The 18,235-nt window shown below is 41.1% G+C and overlaps 1 protein-coding gene and 1 long non-coding RNA gene across 2 annotated transcripts in view; both read right to left on the bottom strand.

Annotated features, from left to right (window-relative positions):
• Positions 1–283: 283 nt before the first annotated feature.
• LOC124281208 lies at positions 284–2,658 on the bottom strand. The gene is made up of 2 exons (XR_006899875.1): positions 2,523–2,658; positions 284–360 (listed from the first exon to the last, which is right to left on the bottom strand). It is a non-coding gene; the product is annotated as an uncharacterized LOC124281208 (long non-coding RNA).
• Positions 2,659–4,817: 2,159 nt separating this feature from the next.
• LOC124281205 (gamma-tubulin complex component 5-like) overlaps positions 4,818–18,235 on the bottom strand; it is a 41,888-nt gene continuing 28,470 nt past the window's right edge. Inside the window, exons 15-22 of the mRNA XM_046717225.1 lie at positions 15,680–15,742; positions 14,356–14,447; positions 12,995–13,076; positions 11,764–11,884; positions 10,871–11,022; positions 10,192–10,406; positions 5,459–5,559; positions 4,818–5,094 (exon numbers count right to left, since the gene is read on the bottom strand). Of these exons, the coding sequence (XP_046573181.1) occupies positions 5,042–5,094; positions 5,459–5,559; positions 10,192–10,406; positions 10,871–11,022; positions 11,764–11,884; positions 12,995–13,076; positions 14,356–14,447; positions 15,680–15,742 (879 nt within the window). The 3' untranslated portion in view covers positions 4,818–5,041. The remainder of the gene's footprint in view (positions 5,095–5,458; positions 5,560–10,191; positions 10,407–10,870; positions 11,023–11,763; positions 11,885–12,994; positions 13,077–14,355; positions 14,448–15,679; positions 15,743–18,235) is intronic.

The raw sequence follows: 18,235 nt of genomic DNA, 5'->3' as shown, positions 1-18,235 counted from the left end.
GGAAACAGTATCCATGATAAAAGGTTTATTTAAAACAAGCTAATATAACTGCTCTGATGCAGGATATAGAGAATCTGTCAGGAAGACGTGATGGGACATCCTATGGTCATGTGCAGGAGGCAATATCAAAGTCATCTATGGAGAGCAGTATTTGTGTTAGTAGCTTCTGTCATGCTGTGTTTTCAGACGTTTGTGGGCAGACCAGATTGTATCTGCTTGAACACATTTTCTGGGACCAGATTGTATCTGCTTGAACACATTTTCTGGGACCAGATTGTATCTGCTTGAACACATTTACTGGGACCAAATTGTTTCTGCTTGAACACATTTTCTGGGACCAGATTGTATCTGCTTGAACACCTTTACTGGGACCAAATTGTTTCTGCTTGAACACATTTTCTGGGACCAGATTGTATGGGTCATTCTCAAAATTTGCCCAACTTTTGGTCAGTAACACATTGCTCTGAAAATATTGTTTCAATTTTTTTTCAAAAATCATATTATGAAAGAAAAATGTATTTTGTTCCTCATAATGATGTAAAATAGTGTACCTGTTTGTTATTTTTGGGACAAAATTGGGTTTTATCATCATTTTGAAAGAAAACCACTGTCAGTGGACAGCGACATTACTTTGCAGTACCATAAAGTTTAAATTCCAGGGTATTTATACATATTTTTAAAGATTTATAATGAAAAATCAATATTAAAAACACATTCCTGCATGAAATATTGAAAACAAAATGAAAATCACATATTTACAATGAAAACAATGACTGTCCAAAATGTCACAGTCAGTGGTGTAACGAATATAAACATGTGACATTAATAATTATCTCGTTTGAGTAAAAATATGAAACACTAAATGGTCCCTTTGCTGATGACTTTCTTCTTGTGGCAGAAGTTTTGTGGAGGCCAAATTTTATTTTGATGTTGAAGTTTGATTCAGTTGGTGAGTCTACTTCATATCATAACTTTTTATCGCGTCAGTGGTGTAGCGCTGATTTCTTATTCATGTGTTCTTTTTCATAACAATGTTTATTTAAAGTACATCAAAGTTGCTAAAACATCCACATTTATGCCAGGTGGTGTGTGGTTTAGGGAGCATTAATTGTTATAAAGTTCATAAAAGTGGGAATAGGTCAGTGGTGTAACTGTCAGTGGTATAACATGGGCAAATGTTACGCCACTGACAATTTTTGTTACACCACTGACAAAATGTTCATTTAAGTCACTTGTTCACAAAACTCAACTGCTTTGCATTGTATTTATCCAGTTTATTTTATGACCATTAACTCATGTAAAGTCTGTGAAGGTAATTTGTTCTGGTATATTAGTATATAAAGTTCAGAAAAATCAGTGGTGTAACAAATAATGTCATTGGTGTAACAGCATTACTACAATATGTTCATTTTATTGTTTTAATATTATTTTTGATAAACCTTTTAAAATCTGCGTGTTCAAAAGTTGCTATTGAGCTGTTCAATTCTATTAATGATCAATTAAAGGCAATTAATTTGAATTTATCGTTGAAGTTAATTCAATAAAAATCAGTGGTGTAACAAAAATGTCATTGGTGTAACAATATTACTACTATTTGTTCATTTTATTGCTTTTGTATAGTAGTTTTTAAAACCTTTTAAAATCTGAGTGTTCGAATTTGCCGTTGAGCTGTTTAAATCTGTTAATTATCAATTAAAGGCAATTAATTTGGATTTATATTTAGAGTGAGGTAAAGAAAAATCAGTGGTGTAACACAAAATGTCATTGGTGTCACAGTATTCTTTGAATTTGTACATTTTAATCTTAACTGTTGATATCATTTGTTTTCCCGCCACATGTTGGAAAGCTGTTCTCCAATGATGATTATTAAGTAATCCAAAGCATCATATGGCTGTTGATTTGGTTTACTGTTCCAGTAAGTTGCAGAAAGTTCAGTGGTGTAACAGGCAGGATATCAAAAAATATCAGTGGTGTAACATGCATATTTGCTAACATTTAATTATTTCAAAAGAATAATTTAACAGTTAGACTGATATTTTATGATAACTGAAAACAGCTTTAATAGCACTGTATACATAAAACATGATCAGTCTTAAGTATACAAGTTATTTCAGAAAAAATATCATATGTTACCATTACATTCTTCTCACACCAAGCCCTTTTTGCCAAATTTACAATTAAATATGTGAGAATAATGAAACGATTTAATTTATACTTGAAAATAGAAAAAGTTTGTAAATAACGACAAATGTGAAAAATTCCTTATCTGACATCAAAGTTTGAAAAAGAATACTTTTATGCTTGTTACACCACTGACGGTTTTTTTTCAGTGGATACTTTAAAAAGTTTATTTTAAAAATATTTTATTACTTTCCTGTGTGCAAATTATCATGACCGCATTCTTTAAGGTGTTGACCATTCAAAACAATAATGAGATAATTCAGTATGATGTTTTGTATTTTCATATTTTGCATAGCACAAATTTGGCCTTTTTGAGAATGACCCGTTATCTGCTTGAACACATTTTCTGGGACCAAATTGTTTCTGCTTGAACACATTTTCTGGGACCAATGAATTATAAAACTATGTCACATTAAATATAACACTCAAGGTGGGGACACCTTCACTTTCCTTGCAAAAAGACTGTATTTGTGTCAAGTTGCTAACAACAAATATATCAGTATATTAATGTATATATTTTAGTTCATACTAGAATGTGGTTGTATATTTGACTTAGGTTGGTTGGTTTAGCTTTTATATAGATCTCATGAGTAAGCAAAACAAGATCATATTATATTTTTCTAACTACAATTTACACAAATGAATTATCTTGTGGTTTATAGTATACAGATTGTTGAAAGTTATTTGATACGTTACCTTTGTTATCTACTGCACTGGGAACACTTTGAGCTTAGCCCTGCATGTTTCCTGAATCTCAGGACTCTGATATACATCTCAGGGTAAGGACAGGCAAATTGTTTGGAAACATTGTCTGTGTCAAGATGCCAAAATGCAGGATGTGAAATAAAACAAATGAAAACTACTGTTGTCGTGGATTTATTGTTTACAGTTTACTAGTTACTTGAACAAGTTGAATGTGAGCTAGTTGGATCTAATGCTGCTTTGAACAGGATTCCAGTTGCATCACAGCGCCATGTGTGAGGAAATCTCTAAGTGATGCCAATGATAATGGGTACGGTGCTGACACACCTAGAAACATAATCGTGGCAAACTTGATGCCGCTTTAACAGGATTCCACTTGTATCACAACATCTCAGGTTCATGAGTGAGTGAGTGGGTGAGTCTAGCATTACTCCGCAGTCAGCAATATTCAAGCTATATGGCGGCGGTCTGTTAATAATGGAGTCAGACAATCTAGTGATCAACAGTATGAGCATCAAACTACGCAATTGGGATCCGATGACATGTGTCAACCAAGTCAGCGAGCCTGACCACCCGATCCTGTTAGTAGCCTCTTACGTAGGGTTACTGAAGTATGGGTTACTGAAGATCAGTTCTAACCCGGATCTTCACGAGTTCAATCTGGAGAAAAAGCCTACACTGATGCAGGTCTCAGATGGTGACCTTGGTGAAACCTATGATAATGATTGCTGACAACCTAGAAACATAATCGGGGCAGACTGGGATTTGATCCCACAATCATGTGTCTGACCTGCCCAAGGGACACAACTCTGCACAGAGAATTGAGACAATGAAAACATCTGGGCAAAAGAACTCGCAAACCTTTACTTCAGTTATCAGTCAGGTCTGTGTGTTTTTGATAAGCGTGATATTGCCTTAAGAGATATATTTAGCAGTGAAGTGCACTACAGGTTTTAGTGTCTTCAATAGGAACATACATTTTTTGTTTATGTTCTGCAACAGAAAAATGAAAACACAATAAATGGACTTTTCTTAGATGCCAGTTTATATGTGTCATTTATTCCATCTTACAACTTACGACAAATGTACCAAATTTCATTCCACTTGAAGCAAATGGTTAGCGATGGCCTTTCAGGTAGGCAGCCACGGCAGCAATATTGAAAATTGGATTTGAAACACTAAAAATAATATGGTCCCTTCACTGGTAGGAAAGATCATGTGAACTTTCAGCTTCATTTGTCCAGTGATTTCTGAGGAGATGATTACAATGAATGCTGAATGCTGGATATCAGGCCAGGGCCCCGTCTCACAAGGCTCTCGTAAGCCTAAGATCTCGTAACATTTCTCGTAGCATTCGTTCTTCCTATACTGAATCATTGACTTAGGCCCCAAAAAATAAATGTTGTCGTTCCGATTTCCTACATTTCAGAACTAGAGTAGGTAGGTAGGGTTGTTGTTGTTTTTGCAAAATATTTTTACATTACTCATGTGTCAGAAAATAAATTTAATTTATTATGTGGTGAGAAAACTGTTAGGTTCAGCGGGAATATTTAGGGTCGGTCGGGAAAGAGGAACCACAAGCTCTTTTTTTTTAGGCCTTACCATAGTCGTAGCGCTACAAGAGCTTTGTGAAAAGGGGCCCAATACATGAGCTTACTTTTTGTCAGTTGAGCTAAAAAATGTCCTCTCTGACAAGAGATCATCACAACACGTTGTCATTTCCCACACGCAGCAACTACTGAAGCTTCAGAAGAGTAGATGAGAGTTGTGTACAGTGCTACAGTTAATGATTACAGACAATCAAGTCTCAAGTCAACTCATACATTCAGTCTGACTTACATTCCTCCCAACACATGATCTCAACACAGGTTGTTAGATGTCTGATGGCTGCATAATGAAAGTAAACAATCACTGACATACATAAATACAAATTGTTTCATACTTGATAAATTTTATTATACATTTTATACAAACGCATTCACATTGTATTAATATACAAAACAAATAGGTCTCCAAAACTCTATCTATATACATACATACATGTTGTAAGACCTTGTCACTCTTCATGCATAACAACCATCACAGAGATTTTAGTTCAAACAGTCATTGCATAGCACTTTTTTCACTGTGGCCAACTCCTCTAATGTTCCGTCAAGAGTTACCTCCCCTTGTATTCCATTGACGTGATGAGCGAGAACGCTAGAGATTCCACTGTAAAACAACAAAATTTGCATTTAAATGGAATAAACAAGAAATGGTAAAACAAATGATAACTTTATCCTCACTATATTGTGTTTCCAATGGATCTGTATAAATACAGATGATACATTGCTCCACGGTCATGATGTTAGTACAATGTCGTAACTGAGACACTGTCTGTAAATTTAGAGAATTATAAACGCTGGATGAATATATATCATAGATTGTCGATGAAGCTGCCATTTAGACTTTGTATCAGGCACAGCTAGTCTCCATTTTAATTCTGATATGACACAGGGCTGTTTGCTACTGCACTGAGTATGTCCCATCCATTCTGTGGACGCTGACCCAACATTGATATAACGTGTACACGTACAGTGAGGGAAGGATCCTCGCTTGATGACGTTGTTGAGGAAAGAGGCCAAGAACTGTATACAGCGTGAAAACTCCAGCTCCATGTCTTCAATAATCTTCATGCTGTCAACGCATGAAAACGTGTTACACACTTCAGCCCAAAACTCATCCATGTTGAAACAGGGTCCAGATTTTCAAAACGATCTTAGTCATGGTTAATCTTAAAAACTTATTTCATAGATAAAATATCTAAAGTTGAAGATGAAATGCTTTTTCGAGACAGTCTTTAACCATTCACAGATTATACAAAGCTTCGATATCTATCTTAACTCTGACAGAGAACTCACTAGTGTTACAGACTGCAAAGCAATGTGCCTTCCAATCGGGATTTCCCGCCGCTGTCAGTGACGTGAAGTAACACATTGTTGGGCGACTGTGTTAAATACGCAATTATGTGAGTGACTTTCCACATGATCCCACATATACATGTTCTGTTTCTATGCTAAGAGATGCCATGACAACCCTAAAATAATAGTACCGGGTAGTCTACGATTTCCTTGTGATAACATTACAATAATTTCTGGATAAGATTATCTTAAAAATTAAGATCTCAAAGCTCTCGTAAGCCTACATCTGGTAACTTTTCTCAAAGCATTTGTTATTCCTATACTGAAAACTGACTTAAGATAGTCGCAGCGCAATGAGAGCTTTGTGAAACGGGGCCCAGATATCTATCATCATGAAAGGATTGCAGAAATTCAAACAAACCTGTAGAGGTTGCTGATTCTTTGATGAGAGTCCTCCTTGGGGTGCATTAAAATATCCATTTTTAAACCCAACGACAGTTGTAACTATATTTTGAATAAAATATATTACAAAACAAAAACCTACGTACTTGTCTTGTTTGAGCACCCCTACGGTGCCCAGAATGGAACCGTCCACCAAGAACTGGTAACTCTAAGGGCTAACCTCATACCTCACTTTCACTGCTGAACCATGACTGACAGTATGTGGGGAGGTGGGTGGCCGTACCCTAAGGAGGACTCTCATCAAAGAATCAGCAACCTCTTCAGGTTTGTTCGATTCTTTTTCATGAGAGATCCTCCTTGGGGTACATATAAGCATAAGACAGACTCCTAAAGACAAGTGTCCTGGGAGTGGCATTATGTTGGTAAATATAAGCACTATACCAGTGGAATTTCCCAAACTATGAATAGAATAAGAAGCTTTGGCCAAGTGACCTCTTCAGCCAATTGGGCGAGGGAGTGGCCCAGGGTCAAGGGTTACATATTTAGGTCATATGCAAATATTGCAATGTATGTTACACACCTAGAAAAATGTCCACCCCAATCCCTGCTTTTGTAATCTAACTATGGAGGCAGTGGCAAATAACTTCCATGAAACTGCGGCAAAGCGGAGATTTTCAATGGAGAAAATGGCGTGCATACAGGCAATATTCCAGACGGGGAGAACAAGCCAACAACAATAACAGGGTTGCCACAGATGACGAAAGTTCAAATTCCCTGACTTTTCCCTGACCAATTTGATTTTTCATTGATCAATATTAGAAGAAAACAATTAAAATTTCGTCCTCCAAACTCCCCTACAGCCGACCTTTCCACCCATTTTACTAAAGACAAAGTGAAATCTTAAGACAAAGTAATCAGATGTAATCAAACAAATACAGAGATCCATCTAACATCCAGATGAGTTATATGACACAGAAATATTACCTCTGGTAACACTGACATAAGAGTTTTGATTTTTTTTTTTTTTCAATTTCAAAGTTTTTATTGTCAGAAAGTCCCTGTTACAAGATTGAGGATCGCCTCCAGGAAAAGGGTGACTCTCATTTGTACAGTATGAAATCTTTCTCTGTGTCTGCTTTTCAATTATAATATATTTTCACACCCAAATATAAAAAGTTCCGCAGAGAGCTTGATATTGAACATGTGGTCACATTTCTGTGTCAACCATCCATTGAAGTTATTCCAAAATATGTCTACAAATGGACACTGCCAAAACAAGTAAACTAAAGTTTATAATACCAATCTCTATACAAAAACACATTTAATACAGACATGGAACTCAAAATCATACAATTGTTGCCTCTGTGAAGTCTGAAAAGAACTAGTTTTCCCTGACCAAAGGCAATTTTCCCTGACTTTTTCCCCAAAACTTCAATTTTCACTGACTGGTAACAAAATTCCCTGACTTTTCCCTGATCTTGAAAAAATAATTTCTTCCCTGACTTTTCCCTGACCTGTGGAAACCCTGAATAACCCGACACCAAACAAGGGTAGGGAAAGAGAGTTGTATACTTATCCGCCACCAGTAAAAATTACGACTCTGCCCACTAAGCCGCAGCATACGCCATTGATATGGCTACTGCTCTAACCGAATGAGCTCTTTGTGTGTATAGCTCATACAAATGGCAGAGACAAGCCACCTGGAAATGGTTTGCTTGTTTGCTGGTAGACCAGCCTTACCCCCACCATAACAGCAGAACAATTGGTTATCTCTGCGGATAGCCAATGTTCGCTTGATATAAGTCTTGAGAGTCGTACGCACATCTAAGACGTGAGCATTTCGAAGAAAGGTACCCAAAGAGGTGCCAGGAGCACAAGTAGTTGAGCTGTTTGAGTGGCCAACCGCGACCGGACTTTGGAAATCAGTGGTATCGGTGGAAACGCCCACAGTATTCTGTCTGTCCAATCGAGCTGGAAGGCATCGTTGGTTAATGCCCTCAGATCCGGAATCCGAGAGCAGAACACTGGAATGTGGTTCATTGCCCCATAGGCAAACAGATACCCTGGTTGAGCATCCATTCGTATGCTAGTATACGAAAGACAGCACTTCTTTTATTTTGTTCAGCCCATTGAGATTTAGAATGGGTCTGAACCCTCCGTCCTTCTTGGTCACGATGAAATACGTGGAGTAAAATCCCGCGTTGTAGTGACCTTTCCGGAACCACCTTGATGGCTGCCTTGTCCAGCAAAGACTGAACTTCGGCACAGAGAATGTCCACCCCGGGAGGCTGGCACTGGTGTGTGTCGCACTCTGGTGAATGGCGGTGGACCTCACCTCCACTGTGGCATGTTGCCATCCCTGAGTGTGGACAGGACCCAAGGATTTGAAGTGGCTTTCACCCATTCCGAGAGGAAGAGCATGAGCCGTCCGCCAAAAGGGACGTTTGGCATGAGGCAGTGCACCCCACAGTCGGCCGGGGCAGGCTTCCCCTTCCCCCGAGAAGGCTGCTGCGAAGGAGCTGCCTTACCCTTGCCTCGTGCCCGTCTTAACCTGCAATGGAGCAGTCCACTTTGCAGGCTCCTTTGCTGGCGCAGAAGGATACCAAGAGGCAAGAGGCGAGGGCTGCTGGCAAAAAGTGAGGGGTTGTTCTAGTAAGGGCTTGGAGTCAAAAGTACTAACCGCCTCCGCAGCCTCTCGGACTACTTTCAGTCCCAAGGAAACAGGGAGGAACCCATGGTGTAAGGCAAAGAAAGTAGTGCCTACTGTGTGGTTGGCGAGTAGCATGCAACTTCTTTGATGGGCATTTTAGAAGTTGTGAGTTGATGAAGAATAATGACAATTATTATGGATATACAACTGACAGCCACAAATGACGCAGGCCCATGACAGCGCCCATCATCTGACTGGCACAACGGATGCTGTCCTTTGCCAGATGAGAATGGACGTCTGTCAGCTGCCTAGCCAATGAGGGGGATGATGCGTCATCCCCACTCGACCCCTGGTCTACAAACTTGACAGGCAGACAGGTACGCCGAGTAGACAGCCACATGCAGCTGCTGAGCTCTGCTACGATACTGCTCTTCAAATGGTAGGCAGACTTCTGCGCCAGGGCATTGTTAGGGAAAGGGGGCAGCCGCCGGCCCTGCCTCGCTGAGGCTAGGGAGGAAGACAACCCACCTAGGGTGACTGAAGTGTACACACACTCGTCCACCACTGGTGGCTCAAAGAGTGTCTCCTCCTCAATCGGGTAACGTCTGCTAAGATCGGGCAGATCAAAGCAGGACCGGGTACCCAACAGTACTGTTTTTGGTTGGTTGGGAAGAAGAAGAGAGAAGAAGAGGAGGAGGGAGGGAGGAAAGAGAGAGGGAGGAGTAGAGAGACGGAGAGAGGAAAGGGAGCGAAGGAGGGATGTCGAAACTGTCAGAGGGTTCTAAAATGGACATTTTAATGCTTATATGTACCCCAAGGAGGATCTCTCATGAAAAAGAATCATATGTTTATGTTGATAGTTACCTCCTCCAAATATATTTGCGTTTGTTTTTTTGCTTTCTCTGTTGAATCACATCTCAGAGGACAAAATACTTTGAAGTAAGAAAGTAATTTCTGCAGTTAAAGAGTGAGAATGGATTTAGATCTTTTCCAACTATCCAGCAATAACAGGTCGGGGAAACCATGAAACCATGCTGGGAATCAAGCCTTGCGGCCTTGAGGTTAAAGCATTCATTCATCATGTTGAATTTCCTGTATGGCTACAATTTTTTAATCCCACATCTTGAGCTTCAGCTGAATATTGCTTAAAGCAGCTTAAACCCATACTCAAACACACATACAACTTTATTTTATCTCAAAGTAAATATCATGAACATCAAATGAATTTTGCTCTGTGGATTGTTTGCGTTAGTCAACATAACATGTAACTCATGATCACAAGGTGCATCCCTCCTTTCAGAACGCTGTCTGTGCTTAAAATCTACATCCTAGAACACTGTCTGTATTGTTTCTGACCTGACTTCATCCACACCCTGGTCCCAGACCTTGTGGAAGCTGAGGATGAGGTTGAGGACTTTGAGCACAGCCTCCCTGAGGAAGGCCACCTTGGGATGCAGCAGGCAGCGCTCGTGTATCTTGCTCACGTAGCTGTTGTGGGCAGCGATGATCTGGTCAAGGTCCACGCTGGCCTCAATATCACTCTGGAACTCAAGCCCGGTACTCTGCAAGATCTGCCGGAAGAGCAATCAAACAATATTAGGAGTCCATACATGACTTGTACTGTATAACACAGTCACTGTAAGATAAAATATATGTACTATGGAGTTTGTGGGAGTCTCAGAGTAAGACATAGTCCCTAGTCTGCGAGTCAACAAGACAAGACTTGAACACCTAGGCTTCAACACCACAAATAGTGCATCTGCCTGATCCTTGTAATGACGAGTATGTAGACTGTTGGTGTAATAACTTATAGGCTACCCCACTGAGTGTTAATGAAATATCCTCAAGGTTACTCCCACCAACTGTTGATGAAACATCCTTGCGGCTAACCCATCAACTATTAACAAAATAACCTCCACACAACCATACCAACTGTTGACAAAATAACTTCCATGGTTACCCCACCAAGTGTTGCTGAAATAACCCGTAGGTTCCCCTGACACCCTTAAACAGGTGACTGCAGAAGAATACTGACCCTGGTCATGATGTAGTTGTGGAGGCTGTTGACGAAGTAGAGCAGGCGGAACCTCAGCAACTGCATGCGATGTATGCGAGTGTTACGCGTGGTATCCTCTTCCTCGTACTGAGACAAATGGATGCTCTTCAAGATGTCCTCCTTCTGCAGATCTGGAATAATATTTGTCTTGGTGTTTAATGCTACAGTGTGTAATATATCTGACTATTTTCAAGAATCTGTTCAATGTGAAAGAGTCTGGGCAAACAACTGACTGTATTGTTGCATGATGTCCGATGTAATCTATGACATGAAAACACCTCAGTCAGCCTGACCATCATGTCCAGTGAGTTGCCTCTTACAACCAGCTGCAGGGTACTCAGTCCCAATGACAGAGTGCAATAATAACAGGAAGATAGTCTTTTGTGGAGATTAATTAGAGAGAGTGAGAAGAGTTTTATGTCGCTGTTAGCAATATTCCAGCAATATCACGACCGGGGCCTCGAGAAATGGGCTTCACACATTGTACCTATGTGGGGAATCGAACCTTAAATACGAGGCTACCCCACTGCCCGAGATTACTTAGAAGGAAAATTAGTTACATAATAGTATACAATCTGGTTCTCAGCATTGAATTGCACATAACCTGAGCACTAGTAAATGAGTGAGTTAGTTTAGTTTTACGCCGCTTTTAGCAATATTCCAGAAAATATTACACCAGAAAAAGGCTTCACACATTGTACCCATGTGGGGAATCAAACCTGGGTCTTCAGCGTGACAAGCGAAAGCTTCAACCACAAGACTATCCTCCCATCACCCCAAACTGTGCACCAAGAACTGTGCATATCACAGGTGCTGAGATACTACGGATCATCACACACAGAAGATACCACCAGCATGCACTAATTACATACCAAAGAAGCGGAGCTGCTCCAGGCAGTACTTCGCTCTCTTCACTTGCAGGAGGAAGGAGAAGATCTGGTTGTAGATATCCTGACTCCGAGAGCTTATTACCAGGTCTACTGGCCAGGGAACCTGAATAAATACAATCGATAATAACACTAGAATTTCAACCATAACAATCCCATTATAAGTAACCATCCCATGACTGCAGATCGATGCTCATGCTGTCGATCACTGGATAGTCTGGACCAGACTCAATTATTTACAGACCACCGCCATATAGCTGGAATATTGCTGAGTGCGGTGTAAAGCTAAACTCACTCACTCACTCTCAGTTACAGTAAGTATACTGCTTATGTGACGACCAATCCATGTTCAGTCTATGTGCTGTTTAATAAGGCTGCAAGGATTCACGCAGACCTTGATTTGATTCGATTTTCGATATTGGGCCTTTGGTTCGATCATTTTCAAATCGATTTTTCATACAAGGAAAAACATCAGTTTTCATTTAACTCTCAGAGTCAGCTTTTTAAGCGTGAAATCTAGTGTTGGGGATCGGAAACCAAATCCACTATCAATTATCGGAGGATTGTGGTGAACGATTATCGATTATAATCGAAATATATACATCTTTCATGAAATCACCAATTTGAAGGGTTTTTCACCAGGTTTTTTCTAATAAATGTTTCTTATAACTAATACTGTCATGCAATGAAATGCACGCATGCAAGAAAGACACTGGAATTGTAATCAAACAATAAAAGTGGTTAAAATTTTACAATGCGCATAGCTTTACTCTGTTGAGTGCATGTTTGCTCGTGAATATTTGTCAAATGTAATCGCTAGTTTACTTTATAAAATTGTTAAACTAAAACAACAAAATTCCAATTAATCGAAAGTATGATTTTTATAATCGATAATCATTTTTAATCCTTCTTTCGATCTATTTTCGATCATGGGCACACCACTAGTGAAATCAATAATGAACTTGGCGATGTCTTCTAACAACAATTCTCATTGGATAATTAGCCTGGCGTCAACCAATCAAACTTCGCCTTATTTCAGCGCTCGAAACTGCTCGAGTTGGGAATCAAAATTACATGGTTATAAAAAATCGAAATTAAGGTGTCAGATTCGATTTTCGATTAATCAAACCGAATCGTTGCAGCCCTACTGTTTAAAACCAGCATTGAGCAGGGTAAGGTGAATCTAGACCTTCATCAGCCATATTGGACATCTTACCGCATATGACAGCTTGATACAGTCAGTGACACTTATAGGGAACTTCTCCTTGACATTAGGAGTCTCTAAAGTAACGCTCAATCTGAAACATGACACATAAAATAAAATCAACCTGAATAAAATACAACATTAATACCTCCCTGAATAATAGTCAGAGGAAATCTCCATAGAACAATGAATCATATGAACCAAGAGTGAACAATGACTTCCTAATCAAAATATAGGATGCATAAGCTTTTGAGCCAATCAAATGTCATCTTAATGATATTATGCGACTTCAAAACTTCACCACCTTTGTTTGATTTGTCAGGGAACTGACCCAGAATATTCCTGATTGTAATACCTTTTGAGTGTCCATGCTTCAAAACAATATAATAGCATGCAGATGTCCCTGATCATACCTATTTTTAAGAAGCAGATTACTTGTCTACAACTTCACTCACCTGTGCCAATGATTTAGAAGTTTTAACACTGATTGGACAGATAGTTAAAGGCCAGGGTTCAAACCTATACACAGATGGGGCATGGCCTCCTTGCCTTGTCAAAGCTGTCCTTAGATGCAAAGCAATGTAGTATTCAAGTACATTCCATGAAATATCACAAAACTGACTCACCGGTTCAGGCTGATATTAAGTCATAGTATACACAGTATGTTGTGAAGACTCACAGCAAAAAGTATGGATGCAAAGAGTCTACAAAACATACATTTTGAAATTATATTTCTGATTTATTCCAAAGACTCTCCAGTTTGTCCAAACATGAAAAGTCGATCCGTGAAAGACAATTTAATACAAACACATTCACTGTGTATTACAGTAGGTTTGGACTTCAAGTAAGATCTACATATAGCTGAATGTTCAATAACTTAGTATGTCTAATTGAGTTATTCTTAATTTTAACCTAAAAGTTTGACCAACTCAACATAATTGAGTGAGGTGGTTTAGTTTTACACCACCAATCAGCAATATTCCAGCTATATGGCAGCGAGTATGTAAAAATAATCGAGGTCTGGACGGACAATCCAGTGATCAACAGTATGAGCATCGATCTGCGCCAATTGGGAACTGATGACCGCGTGTCAACCAAAGCCAGCGAGCCTGACCACTTGATCCCGTTAGTCACCTCTTCACGACTTGCATGGGTTACTGAAGGTTCGTTCTAACCCAGACCTTCACGGGTCAACATAACTTAAAATATTGTGAACATATATCCGATCTTTTTGTTCAACAACTAACATTTTCTAGACAGCAGACATATTTCCCCTGATATTATTTTCATCATAACCTATATGACAATCACAAATTAACATGTTTGATATGAATGGATTCTTCATAAGGAGACTACATTGCCCTGGGTCTGACCTGCTTGTCTCGTCAGGGTAGAGTGCGTACATGGCCTCGTGTAGGACCAGATTCAGCACAGAGAGGTCCCTCCACTGTTCCATGTTCTTCATCTGTCAGCAACAAGTTAAACCAGCCAGTCAAAATGAGGTATAATGGTTTAACATCACATAAAGTATAGTTCATGTGTATAGAGGCAGCATCCCTGCACATGTGTGTCTGTCTGCTTGTACTGTGCCTGTCTAATAATGACTAGCTTTCACGTATGCCTGTTTAATAGTGACTAGTTCATCATGTGCCCATGTAATACCATTCCGCCAGTTTCACATGGAGACCTCACTCAGACATATGACACTGACCCCAAAACCAACCAGTCCTTGTTTCATACCCTTTGTGCTGAGCACCGTTAGCTATCAGCTATTGTAGTCATGTATTGCTCTACTTTTACTTTCACCACCACACATACCCTACTCCAAACCCAGGACCACTGCCATTTGCCTCATCCCCCACCAGGACCAACAGCCATCTGACTCATCCCCACGAAGACCAACACCCATCTGACTCATCCCCAGGGTAACAATTATCAAAGTTGAATCGGTTTTTTAGGCATAGCGCGGCTAGAGGATTAAACAACAGTTTTTCCACTCTCTGGACAGACACTCTATCCACAGCACAACAGAAGAATTCATTTCAAATGGAAGCGTTGACTTTTTATCCAGATGAATGCATAGTGTAAACTGTGAACTTTTCATTGCCAGACCAAAAAACGACAACACTGAAATACTAGTCAAGGCAAAGGGTTCGTAAGGCTCTTTTAAAAGAGTTCACAAACATCACAGACACAGATGACATGCTCTTGTAATACATGAACATTAAATACCAAAACTGATAGAGTATTCTTCAAGTAGGGGTGAAACTGTATACCACAGTGTTTAGTAGAATTGCAGTATTTTGCCTTCGGTTCGATATATCGAAATGCAATCTAAAAATTCGGTATTTTCAGATTTCGTACCGTTTTTCTATCTAGTAATGAAATGACAGTTTTGTTCATTCAAAATAACAAAGATTCTGGTTATTTTTTTCCCCATGTTATTAAACATTGTAAGGTTTGGCTCTTGTTGTCAATTTTCTGCATTATGATCATATCTCATATGCCGAACCGTAGTACATACCAAACCGTGGTAAGAGCATAACGTTTCACCCCCCATCCTCAAGCACAGGACATAACTCCAGCGATGAGTTCCCTCATCACAACCCTGCTGAAAGAGTTGCTATGACATGGACCACTAGGACTCCCATGCCACCCCTAATGAGTTAGTATATCAATGTGAGGTGGAATACTCACCCTGTCAAATATGTCTGTGTAAAAGTTGAACATAGTGTCACCTGCCTCCATCAAGAAAAACTTCTGCAAGTACAAAGACATACGCATGCAACAAGGAGCAAGACAACATCACAACTGTCCAACAAGTAAAGACATTTTTTTAAAAGCATTTCAACACTCTGTAAAGGTAGTGAATTACCATTAGCTATCAGCTATTGTAGTCATGTATTGCTCTACTTTTACCTTCACCACCACACATACCCTACTCCAAACCCAGGACCACTGCCATTTGCTTCATCCCCCAGTCAGGACCAACAGCCATCTATCTCACCCTAGTGTTGGGAATTGGAAACCAAATCCACTATCGATTATCGGAGGATTGTGGTGAACGATTATCGATTATAATTGAAATATATACATCTTTAATGAAATCACCAATTTGAAGGGTTTTTCCCCAGTTTTTTCTTATAACTAATACTGCCATGCAATGAAATGCATGCATGCAAGAAAGAGACACTGGAATTGTAATTAAACAATAAAAGTAGTTAAATTTTTTACTAGTTTACTTCATTCAAGTGTGTTAAAACCAAAACAACAAAATTCCAATTAATCGAAAATATGGTTTTTTTACAATTGATAATCATTTTTTTAATCCATCTTTCGATTGATTTTTCGATTATTTTCGATCATCGGAACACCACTACTCACCCCCACGAAGACCAACAGCCATCTGACTCACCCCCACCAGGACCAACAGCCATCTGACTCACTCCCACCAGGACCAACAGCCATCTGACTCACTCCCACCAGCCAACAGCCTCTGACTCCCTACCAGGACCAACAGCCATCTGACTCACTCCCACCAGGACCAACAGCCATCTGACTCACTCCCACCAGCCACAGCCATCTGACTCACTCCCCACCCAAAGACCAACAGCCATCTGACTCACTCCCACCAGCCATCTGACTCACTCCCACCAGGACCAACAGCCATCTGACTCTCCCACCAGCCATCCCATGAAGACCAACAGCCATCTGACTCACCCCCACCAGGACCAACAGCCATCTGACTCACCTCCCACCAGGACCAACAGCCATCTGATTCACTCCCACCAGGACCAACAGCCATCTGACTCACCCCTACCAGGACCAACAGCCATCTGACTCTCACTCCCACCAGGACCAACAACAGCCATCTCACTACTCCCACCAAAACCAAGAGCTATCTGACTCCCCTACCAGGACCAACAGCCATCTACCTCACTCCCACCAGGACCAACAGCCATCTCTACTACTCCCTACCAGGACAAACAGCTATCTGACCTCCCCTACCAGGACCAACAGCCATCTCCCTCACTCCTCACCTGGACCAACAGCTATCTGACTCCCCTACCAGGACCAACAGCCATCTACCTCACTCCCACCCTGAACCAACAGCTATCTGACTCCCTACCAGGACCAACAGCTATCTCCCTACTCCCACCTGGACCAACAGCCATCTGACTCACTACCAGGAACCAACAGCTATCTGACCCTCACTCCCACCTGGACCAACAGCTCTGACTCTCCCACCAGGACCAACAGCTATCTCCCTCACTCCCACCAGGACCAACAGCTATCTGACTCCCCTCCCACCAGGACCAACAGCTATCTGACTCCCCTACCAGGACCAACAGCCATCTCCCTACTCCGATCAGGACCAGCAGCCATCTACCCCACTCCCACCAGGACCAACAGCTATCTACACTCACTCCCACCAGGACCAACAGCTATCTGACTCCCCTACCAGGACCAACAGCCATCTCCCTACTCCCACCAAAACAAAGAGCTATCTGACTCCCCTACCAGGACCAACAGCCATCTACCTCACTCCGATCAGGACCAACAGCCATCTCCCTACTCCCACCAAAACCAAAGAGCTATCTGACTCACCCCACCAGGACCAACAGCCATCTACCTCACTCCCACCAGGACCAACAGCTATCTGACTCCCTACCAGGACCAACAGCAATCTACCACTCCCTACTTCGACCAGGACCAACAGCCATCTCCCTACTCCCACCAAAACAAAGAGCTATCTGACTCCCCCCTACCAGGACCAACAGCCATCTCCCTCTACTCCCATCAGGACCAACAGCCATCTCCTCCTCCCACCAAAACAAAGAGCTATCTGACTCACTTCCTACCAGGACCAACAGCCATCTCCCTACTCCCACCAGGACCAACAGCCATCTCCTACTCCCACCAAAACAAAGAGCTATCTGACTCCCCTACCAGGACCAACAGCCATCTCCCTACTCCCACCAGGACCAACAGCTATCTGACTCCCCACCAGGACCAACAGCTATCTGACTCCCCCCACCAGGACCAACAGCTATCTGACTCACTACCAGGACCAACAGCCATCTATCTGACTCCCCTCACCAGGACCAACAGCCATCTGACTCACTCCCACCAGGAACCAACAGCTATCTACTCTCCCATCACCAGGACCAACAGCCATCTGACTCCTACTCCCACCAGGACCAACAGCTATCTGACTCCCCTACCAGGACCAACAGCCATCTCCCTACTCTC

Source organism: Haliotis rubra, unplaced genomic scaffold (genome assembly GCF_003918875.1).
Source record: "Haliotis rubra isolate DU_JTF1 unplaced genomic scaffold, ASM391887v1 Scf280, whole genome shotgun sequence".
Lineage (NCBI taxonomy): Eukaryota > Metazoa > Mollusca > Gastropoda > Lepetellida > Haliotidae > Haliotis > Haliotis rubra.
The sequence above is the reverse complement of the archived record's forward strand: the minus strand, read 5'-3'. Positions and strand labels throughout refer to the sequence as shown.